Below are 12,607 nucleotides of genomic sequence, written 5' to 3'. Positions count from 1 at the left end.
GTTAGTGGTGTTCTAGGCCAGACATATGGTAGCAAATACGTGAGCAGGGTTAAGATGGGGGTGGCTATGCCTATTTTGGGTGGTGAAAAGGAATTTGCCTCGTCTGGTCTCTTTACCACCGACTGCGCTGTTGCTCGATTCAGTGGCCGTTTTCCCAGTGGTGATGATGCATATTCTTTGGAGAAGTTTGAGTATGCTAACCTAAACTGTGTCAGCGGAATCGATGGTCGTGGAGTGGTTTGCAAGAGATAAACCTAATCTAATCCGCCTCCTCCATTTCTAAATAGCTTCACAAAGCAATATTGTAACAATAAGGTCAGACTCTTAACCATTGTTCTGTCTGCCAAGTTCTAGTGACTTATTCTTCGAATGAAAATGTGTACTTTTAAGTTAATTTGATAATCAATTTATTGTTTCAATCAAGTAGAGATTGATTATCAGTCTTACCCTTTTAAGTTCTCACAAGATTGAAGCTGAAGAAATCAATTAATAGAAGGTTTATAAACAGCAAAAAGGGATTTATAACACCCTAATTCGAGCCTATAGTGCTTATCCTATCCTAGCCAAACCCTAGATGAAAATGAAAGGAAACAAAACTACCCAAAATGAAAAGGAAAAACTAAAACTAAACATAACTAGGCAACTAGGCATCGTGCAGCTGCTTACAGCTGCTTAATTACTACTTATGAACGTACAGCCCATTCTTCGGGAATGGAAGCAACAATAGGACTTCTGACCCTATGCACAGATTCTGAGTCTACCCATTCCAGCGATGCTGATCGAATGGCACCAGATTCTCCTAGTGGTTTCCCTGTTATCGTAACCTGAAAAGATTCTCTGATATGGTCATTTAAATCGCAAGATCGAAGGGGACACACTGACGTTCAGACCCTCGCTGGCTTTCACAGTAGCCCTGTAGACGGAGTCAGAAGGCCCCACATTGGTAACCATACGATAGAAGGTCCTCAAGCTGCACATACATGGAGGGGTAGTTTAGAACATCATGGCCTCTAAATTGACCGACGGTGGAGCAATTTTCGATGACCTCATCAGTGACAAGTTGTAGTATTGTCCCACTGTAGCCTTCATGGCACAAGAAGCGGATATATTCAGTTTGGGTGATGTAGACGAGACCAGGGTCCACTGCTGCTGTTGGGTTTATTTGACCAGTGCCATAGCCCAAAGCAGCTGCCGGGTCCGGGACTTTCAGTTGAGTAGCTGAAAACATTAAGCAACCATGGTACAGTTAGAAACAATTTAAGAAATTATTCACAGGATTTGAAGCATTAAAAATGAGAGAATGGAAGGAGGCTGCTTATGTTATATACCAGTGGTCATGAGTGCAGACTTAAATGCAGCTGGAGACCAGTAAGGATGGAATGTCTTGATATAGGCGGCGGGCACAGTCACATGAGGAGTAGCCATAGATGTTCCTGATTCTATGTTAAACACGCCATACTGCTTGTCTAAAGGACTCCGGTCATGGATGCATATTTCGAATAGGCAGCGAATATGTCAATCCCTGGTGCAACAATGTCCGGCTACACCAAAACTGAACACCATTAAAGCAGCTAGAGGGAGATAGAGAGATAAAAATAAAAATAAAATTTTTTAAAAATAATGAGACCTTGAGGATGGTGGGGGAGATTCTATTGGGTCCTCGAGATGAATAGGCAGCCAAAAAGGGAGCAGTTACGTTAACTTAGGGACTTGGATATTGTAGCAACAGGGTTTCTGCAGTTTAATTCAAAAGATATATATCTGAACTTTTCTAACTGTCTTCTATGAAGTTAATGGCATGCAACAAGATATGGAACAGGTGATACGAAAAGGCTAATATGACCATGTATGTTAATAGGTAATTAACAATTGAAACTTACTTGGTTGAGTTTATATATTTGTAAATCTGCTGCTCCAGCTGCTTAATATCAATGACGGAGGTTGGAATGACAAAGCTATGGGCTGTCTTTAACTCTTCGTCGTCTGAGAACAACACCCCAACCCCACCCAATTCCTTCAGGCAATAATCTTGGGACATGGGAGGTCCCCCACATAGAATAATTTTTCCCTTGACCTTTTCCTTATCCAGGGTGTCTGTATCACATGCCCTGCTTAAGTTTTCAATGATCAGATGCCTACAATGTTATATAATTTCAACAATCCAATTACAGAGGGCAGCTTTTGATATTCTTACTTGGCATTAGAGTTTGGGACTTTACAGTGATTGCTTGCTTGTTCAGAGGATACATCTTTATTGGTATCCTCTTTATTGTGTCAGCGAAAGCTTTGATGCCAACAATATTAGTTTAAAAACATAAAGATAAAACAATCACACATATGGTACATGAGGTTTTAACGTGGTTCAACCAACTATTCCTACGTCCATGGATGAGAGAGAATAATTCCACTATCCAATAGAGAATATCACAGAGGATAGAACCATCTACAACTATTAGGTTTTCGAAACATCTCATATTTTCCCGCTCCTTGTATCCATAACCTACTACGAGCTCTCTTGCTCCACCAAGTATCTCCCATTCTTCATCACATCTCTATCCACCTCGTATAGTCTCTACATGTCTATCTCCATCTCATAACTTTTTCCCCTCATGACCTAAAATATTTATAAATATATTTCCAATAACTTTCCTTATTCTATAAGAAAGTCTAATATTATAATAATATATCAACTTAGAAATATTCAATATAATATTCTTTACAAAAAAGAAATGTATACTAATTAAGAATTTTGGACACTTCCTAACAATCTTTTCTAGTTTGAATGTGTTAAAGAGAAATACCCTCTTATGAATGCAGTGGAATTGTAGTTATTAGTACTGTAAATCCATTAATATTCATAGACTTCGTTTTGTTATGTAAAGACAGGGACTTACAGACATATTGACACCGTTTCGGAGAGCAACTGGGGTTCTAAATTGTCTATCCATGCCAAAGGCACCAACAGTCATCGTCCAAAGAGCTACATTATCCATGGTAGACATCATGCCATCGTTCTCAGCTGCCATGTATACTAACGAAGATGCCCTTTTTCATTGCATGGAAGGCACCGATTGACATTAGATCTGCGAAGTAGGGGGAGGCTGGTCCACCAAGCTATATTCATAGCACGTCAACGCCATCGTCCAGCCTGTCCAGGCCATCATCAAAAGCTGCTATAATGTCGATGCATGTCACTGCATCCGACAGGCCAGCACACCTTGTATATGGCGAGGCGGGCCAATGGAACACCCCACGACTGCTACAGAAATGTGAGTGCCGTGGCCTTGCGTGTCTACAAGAGATAGTTCTTGTTTCTGGTGAAAGGAGTATGCCCTTTCCCCTATCAGGGAAACCTCATTTATTAAATATAATAATCACATGAATCATTTAATAAAATAAGAGAACATGACAAAACTGATGGTTAAAAAATGAATTCGACTCATATTTTTCATTCAAAATCCACAAAAAGAGAACTCATAACTTGTGTAAATTAAGAGTTTTGACTTAGCCTGCTTTCATCATAATGTAAAAAGAATATAGAAGAAAAGTATAAGAGAAGAAAAATAAAATAAAATAAATAAATTATTTTAATATGTTACTTTAAGTTTATTTGATTTATTTTATCAATTTTTATTTAAATATTAAATCATTTTTAAATATATAAATTTTAATTTCAATTATGTTTTTTTTTATTTTTTCGTAATAAAATCAAATATGAGAAAATCATTTTTTTTAACATGTTTTTTTTAACTTAGAAATCGAATATAACTTAAAATTTCATTATTTTTTCATTTCTTAGTATAAGAATAAAATGATTATAATTGAAAATAAGCATCTTGTTATATTTGATTCTCAAAAAACTTGAAGGGAAAAAAAAAATAAAGAAGGAAAGAAAAAAAAAAATTAAGAAAAAAATTTATCAAAAATACATTTTTTTTTTCAAAATTTCTCCATCTTCATCTAAAGAAAATAGGGAAGAAAATCTTTTAATTGTTTTTTTCTTCTATTCTTTAATATTTTTCTTACTTTTTAGTACACTTCCTGAGAAACCAAACAGAGTCTTAAGTGGGGCCTGTGTTAACCGACCCTAGACCACTCAAAAGGACAAAGCCTAAACTCGATCTAGCCCAATCCAGCATTGGAATTGCCACTAATATTAACTTCCAGCCCAATTCAGTCCGGGCTGGGGGAGACCATGCACAAAAGCACATCTTGTAACATTTTTTTTTCTTAGCTTAAAAGTTAAAACATCAAACAACTGCTGAAAGCTCCATAGAAAACTGTAGCATCACTCTTTTTTATATTAACTGGCACAAATTTGAATTCAGATGGATGTAGTTGCATTACCTTAGCTAGGGTTTTTATAATATAAAGCATGCATGAAGCCTTTGGATCACTGCAACTGGACCACATCCTCTCATGATAGGTTCATTTCTTCTTCCTTCATTATATGCCTTTTAGGGTGAAAGTTGAAAATTTTGTGGATATGCTTTGATTCAGGAAATTTTGAGAAACAGAAAAAATAAAATAAAAATAAGGATAAAAAAATGAGGGGCCTGGCCATATTTTCTAAAACTTATCTTTAAAAATGGTTTTTAAGTTAAAAGAACAAAAAAACAGTTTTTTAGTGTTTCATACAAATATAAGTATTTGACAAGTTGTTTTTAGAAATAAAAAAAAAAAATTGTTTTTAAAATAAATTTTTTTGTTTTTTTTTGTAAAACCATTGCAAATTCAATTTATATAATATAAATTAAATTTAACTTAAGTATGATTAAAAATTAAAATTGTTTTTAATTACAAATAAATTAAAAAATAGTTTTTAGTAAAATATGAATAATAAAATCATAAATTATATTTTTTATTTTAAAAATTCTATTTATTATATGTTAGAAACATAAGGATGTTAACACTTGTTTCATAACTAATTTTTAAAATAGTTATAAAAAAATATTATTTTAAAACTGTTTTATGATTTTTTTTTTATATAGAATAAATGTTTGTTTGAGTATTCGAAATGTTTTAACTTGATTTGTATATTTTTAAATATGTTTTAAAAATAACATTTATTTTTAATGTTTTATTTTTAATCATTTTTTATATTTTTATAATTATTTTTTAAAATAACCATTGGAAAACAAGTGAAAAGAACGAATTTGTTTTCTGTTTTTTAGAATAAAAAAATTATTATTATTATTTTATTACCAAACCTGTTTTTTTTTTAAAAAAAATAAAAAATGTTGTTGAAGACATTTATCAAATAGACCCTAGCATTATGGTAATTTTTATTTATTTTTTTAAAAAATGAATAATATTTTAAAATGATAATTTTTAACAATATTTTATTTAAAATGAATAATGAATCAAATTTAACTTTTTTAACATGTGAATGAGTTAAGTTTTTTATTTCATCTACACATTTAATACTAAATTGTGAACATAGTAATCTAGAATATTTTGATTTAATTTGTAATTAATTAGATTGGTTTTTTGAATTCAAAATTATTTTTAAAAAATTTTAAATGATTAAAAATTTAAATAATTAATTATATCTTACTCAATTTATAATTTATTTACCTAAATTAAAAAAATGTGATTGTATGTATAGGAGAAATAGTGAAGTCATCACTCATAATATATGAGTTTTGATCTTCTATTTTTTTTATTTTTTTTAATGATTAGATTTATTTTTTGAATTCCAAATTATTTTTAAAAATGGTTAAACCCATTGATAAATTCAATACAATTGTCACTTGTTATGAAGTTTTTATAGTGAAAAAAATTGACAAAAATATAATTATATGCAAAAAATAATAATAATAGAGCCATTATGAACCAATTTTTATCCATAAATGTTTAGTATTAATGAGTTTATTATTTAAATTTTAAATTAATTTTAAAAAATTACTAATCTTGTTAATAAATATAATACATTAAATCTTATTTAATTTGGAGTTTAATTGACTAGCGAAAAATAATAATAATAATAATAATTCTATATACATGAGAAACAATATAGTCATTTTTAGACCAATTTTTTGTCCATAAATTTTTTATATTGATTATGTTCTAGACCAACGTATTAAGTCTTGTTTAATTTGGAATTCATTTTCTTAGTAAAAAAAAAAATCGAAAAATACTAATTTTATATAAAAGAGAAACAATAGAATCGTTGTAAACCAATTTCTATATATAAATGTTTTGTATTAATTGGTTTATTATTTGAATTTTAAATTAATTTAAAAAATTATTAAACTTGTTAATAAATTTAACGCATTAACTCTTCCTCATTTTGTATATATATATAAGAAATTAACTCAGAAATTTAAATAAATGTTGGTTTATGACTTTCTAATATGATTAAAAAATTATTCTCTATTTCACTTTGTTTTTAAAATTTGTTTTTATAGAACAATAACCAAATAATGTTAGAAATTTTTAAAAACAAAAGACTGTTTTCACATCACTCAATATGCTTGAAAATGATAAGGAAAAAGTTTTATTTTATTTGTTTCCTTCTTGATTATTTGTGGAAAAGTTGAGAATAAATAAGAAAATTATGGTGTGGTTTGGATGTACTAATGTACTTCCTATAATTTTTTTTTATTTTATGTTTTATATATAAGTAATTATTGTTTTTTGTTTTTTGTTTTTTGTTTTTTGTTTTTTGTTTTTTGTTTTTTGTTTTTTTTAAAACAAGAGACGCATCCAAACCACAATTAAAATTTTCAAAATTGTCATTTCCCCCCTTTTAAAAAAGAATTAACATTTTCCTTTCTTTTTATACATTTTTTTTTATTATACTTAAACGTTAAAAAAAAAAAATAAAATAAAATAAAATAAAAGTTCCCTTCCTTTTATCATTTTCCACTAATCTAACCTATGGTATCCTTGTCAAAAGCTCCCATATATGACTCATCTTATGACTCTTTCCAATTCAATAAAATATTGCAATATATGGGCGTAGATGGAAGCCAATTATTCCATTTTTTATATCCCCGGATGGGAGAATAAGCAAGGCGCATGGTAGATGAAGTAAATATTTTCTTGACCATATAATTTCAGGTGTGATTTGTACCCTCATCATTAACACAACTCATGGTCTACCCTTGTATCTTATAGAAATTATGGGATTCATATGAGTGGAGTTGGTGCTGGATTTCAAGGCATCATGACAATGGTTCAAGTAGTTCTCAAGTGAAATGGGAAATTAATGGCTAGGGCTAATTTTAATTGGTCCCTCTCACATTTCTCTTATGACACATCTTTGGTGTTGAATCTTTCAAATGCATGCTCGCATAATCTTCGCAGTTATCATGACAATATTACCCATTTTTGTTTGTATGTTAGTAGAAGTTATCATGACTACCCATTTTTGTTTGTTTGTAAGTAGATTTCTTCTAAACTTGAAATTTTTATAGATGTTACGTGTTATCCTTTGTGTTGAACATCCTTATAATCTTTACCGTTATCATGAAAGACAATTGTTATGATTGAAGCCTTATAGTAGATTATAATAAGGACTATGATTATTTGAATAATAATGATTTTCAAGTTCATTAATTTTCTTTGAATTTCTTTCTTTTGATTAATTTTCTTTTTATTTTCTTTATTTTTATATGACATCAGCATTAATGTTATGTCAATGGAAAGAAGACTTTTACATGTATTGTTGAAGATTTATTTCTTATTTAAAAATTTTAATAAGATTTTTCTTTTGTTCAAATACTATAGTCACATCATACATTTATTTTAAAAGGTATATAAATAAATTTTTAGCAGTCATAATTAGTTTATAATTTCTTAGCTAGAAACTATATTGAAAGCTTAGAAAAATCAGTTCATGATTTCTTAAGGTATGAATGAAAAATAAGTGAGACTATTTCTCATATCCAAAAGGTATGAGAAAAAATTTAGAAAAAGTTTTATAATTTCCCAAAACATAAAATACGTAGAAAAGTTATATTATGTAATTTCTCATATCTAAAAGCAGTAGAAAATACAACAAAATAGATTAAAATAACACATTCATATATATATAAATCAAGAGATAAAGGTTAATGGAGGTAAATTAGCAGACAAATAGGTGTGCATATACGTAGAGTATATATAATGAACATAGACAATGTGAGTAGTAGGTATTGTGTGCAAATAGAGAGTGCGCAAGATATTCCATGTATATAGAGACGCTAAGCAGAGGAATTGTGCATTTGCACATCGAAGTTCAAGTGTAAAAGTGACCAATTGAGCCTGAGTGTGCATATGAACATGTTTGGACTTTGGGGTGCATGCATTGAAGATCTTAGGCATAATTTAAGCAATAAAGAAACAAATCTTTGCCCCATAGGGTGTGTTGGAAATTATAATTGAGGTTTGAATGTTTCAAAACTCAAATCTTTTTACAGTAGAGATCTTGAAACCTTGCAATCTTTCGTCTAATAGCTCCCTCACATGTAGTAAGCACTGGCCCTAGCAATGCTGAGGAGCAGTATTATGAATATGCAAATGCTACTGCTAACTCACTTGGAGAATATGCACGGCATATGTATACAAAGCCTAAGAGATCGATGCGACAACCAGATTAGATGCAATTACACTGACAGGCTTCAGCTGAGGAAGAGAAGACTTCCATCAGCTGAAATGACGAAGTTATGGCCTCTTGCCACTGGGTAGGCCTACAGCACAGGCCTGAGTAAACATAACCCGACAACCATATGTATATAATTTGCAGGCACCCACAGAAAAAGTCTAGCACAGATTCAAGCATATGTGGCAGTTGCAGCACTATGAGATCACGCTATACACGGTTACGCGAAAACAAAATTAACGCAGCTTGCAGTTTGTCCCTTTCATCGTGACATACGCCATGACCTAATCTCCAACTAAGACAAAATTTAATTGGACCAAAGGCCACATCATGAAGGTCGATAATGACGTGGTCATCTCTGCAGACTCAGAAATTACAAATCCCCGAAAGGAAAATCTAGTCACTGTAAATTTTATATATAGCTACTTGATTACATGTCAATGGAGTAGATGATGGTTTCATGGGAATATTTAGCCTTCAAAAACAATGAATTACGATATAATATTCATTCTTTTCATTTTCCAATATTGGTTTTTCTAGAAGACGGACCACTTGAGGAAAGGTCTTATTAAAGTACGGTAGGTGAAGCCTAACTGCTTTAGGACACACAACAACGAATAGAAAATTAGGGAAGTGGTCCAAGAAGCCATATACTGAATCTAAGCTCACGAGAGAACATGTTCCTCAAGCATGAGAAGCAACAGTTAGGCCATGATATGAATTTTCGAAAGGACTATATCAATCTACATCTATCACATGTGCCTAAATTAAGATAAAGTCGTTTTTTGGTTCACTAATCTATTGCTTAATGTCACATGAGAAGCATAGCTATAATTGCATATGTTATATCTTGCCGCAAGCTTCACATGAGGGGCATCAGAAAGCAATGAGGCGCCGAATCAAAATTAAGTATGTCTTTCCATTAATCTATCACGCAGGCCAATCAATCTCTCACCAAATTCCTCATGTATCTGCTTGCTTTGCATGTGTGCGTTCAGTATCATCTAGGCGATTCTTGTTTTGACACGAAATTCAATCTGTCCCAAGCTTTTTAATGAATCCCATGACAAGTCGCCTCTATGATTTGAAAAGTTGTGTATCAAAATGATTAATCACCACGCTTGATGCACAACAAAATCATCATGATTCAAAAAATACGGCCATAAAGCTATGTTAACTTCACCTAATGTAACAACCCAAATAGATCATGTGTCAACTTTCTTGATAAAAATGAAATCTACATCTGATTCAACCGCCCAAAAAGTGAAAAGAGAGAAACCCACCTTCCTAAAGATGGATAAAGACAAGGCCAAGCTTAATCAAATAAGTTTATCAAGCTCTCTTGTGATATAACTAAAGCATAAGATCAATTAATTAAGAGAAGCCAATGTCAAGTTTGGTTGATGAAAATTAAAAACATATTAATTTCTTGGGGTCTACAATTGCATCTAGCCATGGATCATGAGCGTGACAAACTAACCAATTCAATACTATATCCTGCAGAGAATAGTCCGACATGAGTCACATGATGCCAATCTAGAAGTTAAACTTGTCCAAAAATTTAATTGCTATTCAATAAATTATTACTAATCAAGGGGCGGTATAACCTGTCTTATCCATGGCACGTGGTTAGACTTGAAAACTTTGGAAGATACACACCTCTGCAGATGGTAGGTGATGCAGATCTGACATGTGACCATCTCAACTGATTCAATTTGTCCCGTTTCATTTCATTACTCCATCAGTCCTTTTTGTTTCACTCTCTCAAAAATAAGAAAAATGATAGATTTTCATGTCATTTGTTGTAAAATTGAAGGTATTCATATGCACAATGCGTTGCCGAAGAGAGTTTCAGTTCCCCAATTCTATGACATAATTATACAAAGGGACGAATATATATCGAATCATGTACATAACATGAGGGGTTCATCCACCGATCAAACCATAAGAACACTACATGCATCATTTGAGAAAATGGCTCTTAATTGTTGTTGTTGTTCTTTTTATTTTTTTCTTTCCCCCCCTTTTTTTTTGGCTTTTCAGTGTGAAGGGAAATTCTTTACAAACCTACAATGTGGCTGCTAGACCATTATTCATATGATACAAGGTCATTGAGCAATTGGGTTTTCCACCATTCTACACTGCAAGCAGGATTCATAGCAACTGCTAAATTTAGCATGTATCTCCAAATTTGCCATGATATGTGGATCGCCAAACTATTGGTGCTGCCTTCTCTCATGAACTCTGACTTGGAAACCACCTCTCACGGTGGCTGTGAGGCCGGGAGCAAAGCGCTGAGCCCGGCTTGGCACTGCATCCTGGATATCGAAGCGCCGGACTAGTGCTAAAGCAACGCTTTTCATCTGCACCACTGCCATTTCCTTGCCCAGACAAACTCTGGGCCCAGCTTGAAATACTGGGTACTTGAAAGGGTTCTCAGCCATGAACTCTCCGTTCTTTAACCACCTCTCTGGCTTGAATTCGAGGCAGTCTGGGCCCCATGCTTTCTCCATACGCCCCATTGCATAGGGATGAAAAGTGACCCTTGTACCTTTCCGGACAAATGTTCCATCGGGTAGAACATCTTCTTGCTGTGAGAACTTTGAGTCGAATTGAATGGGTGGAAAGAGCCTCAAGCTCTCATAAACCGACGCTTGCAAGTAGTGCATCTCCCGCATTTGTTCGAAGCTTGCTTGTTCTTCAGTTTGCCCCATGATTCGATCCGATTCTTCCCGAATTGCAGACACCACTTCCGGATGCTGTGACAGCAACCAGAAGAAGCTGGTGAGAGCGGATGCTACCGTGTCGCGGCCGGCTAGAAGGAAGCTAATGACGATGTCTCGAAGGTACTGGTCGTCGGAGACTGAGCACATGAACCTCGAGAGAAGGTCTCTCTGGGTTGAGAAGCCTGCTGTGCGCCTTTGCTTTATCAACTCCTGTGCTAGCTCATCCACCATTTTAATGGCTTCCTTGAGCTTCCTCTCTGATCCTATATTCAGCAGCCGCTTCATCTTCCAGATCAAAGGCGATGCCGTCATTGCTCGCTCAGCTGACAACTTGGATGCAAGATCAAAGGCCTCAGCGAATTCCGACATGGGCAAAGATAATTGGAGGCAACCGGGGTCTAACCCGAAGGAGAATCGGCAAATGTTGTCGAACGAGAACCGCCGAAGCACATCCTGTAGATCCAGAATGGCTTCGCTTCTACCGGCAATCGATGACATCAGAGGAATCAGCCTATTCTTGATCTCTGACGTAATGATCTCGAATGCAAATGTCCTTATAGAAACACTCCCGAGCTCCAGACTCGCCATTTTCCTCTGAAACTTCCAGGAGTCACCGTCAACATTGAAAATACCTTTGCCCAACAGATCACCCAAGATCGCCGAGAAAGGCTTCCCTTTCGGGTAATTGTCAAACCTGGTCTTGAGCATGTACTCAACGTTTTCAGGATTTGCAGTGATGATGTTGCCGAGCACGTGAACATGAATGGTCCTGCTGGGAGACTTCCTCAGAAGATGAGTGTACCAATCTGAGAGATTATCAAATTCCATCTTCCAGCTACCCGACAGGTAGCTCCGGCAAACATCACAATCACAACAGGGCCTCAACCTCAAGATGAAAACCAAGAAAGCAAACAGAGAGAAGAAGAAGGTGAAAGCAAAGAAGAAGAAGCAGAAAGTAGTATACATGGAGTGCAACCAGGAGGAAGCTTCACTGTAGTATTCCATGGAAGAATTAACAAATCCAGAAAGGAAAGAGATAGACGAAGGAGAGGAACGAGAGGAACGAGACGCAGAAGGGGTGAAAAATGATAGAAGATTTAGGTAAGGGAGGCGTCCTTAAATGGGAATTTCAGTTGGGAAGTGGGGGCGGAGTGTGGAGCAGTGATACGGACTTTTCAACACCTAAGGGCACGAGGCATATAAGAAAGCCAAAGAGAGAGAGAGTGAAGCGAGGAAAACGTGCGCTAAAATATATCGGAGGGAGTCGCGGGCGCCCACACAATACTCACACGTC

The 12,607-nt window shown here is 34.2% G+C and overlaps 1 protein-coding gene across 1 annotated transcript; it reads right to left on the bottom strand.

The window, feature by feature from the left end:
- Positions 1-10,358: 10,358 nt before the first annotated feature.
- LOC117915747 (cytochrome P450 94C1-like) lies at positions 10,359-12,407 on the bottom strand. Its single transcript, XM_034831427.1, has one exon. It carries the CDS (start codon positions 12,316-12,318, stop codon positions 10,804-10,806), a length of 1,515 nt encoding a protein of 504 aa, XP_034687318.1. The 5' UTR covers positions 12,319-12,407; the 3' UTR covers positions 10,359-10,803.
- Between the last annotated feature and the right edge of the window lie 200 nt (positions 12,408-12,607).

The sequence above is a fragment of the Vitis riparia genome, chromosome 6, assembly GCF_004353265.1.
Source record: "Vitis riparia cultivar Riparia Gloire de Montpellier isolate 1030 chromosome 6, EGFV_Vit.rip_1.0, whole genome shotgun sequence".
Classification (NCBI taxonomy): domain Eukaryota; kingdom Viridiplantae; phylum Streptophyta; class Magnoliopsida; order Vitales; family Vitaceae; genus Vitis; species Vitis riparia.
This window is presented reverse-complemented; position numbering and strand designations above follow the sequence as displayed.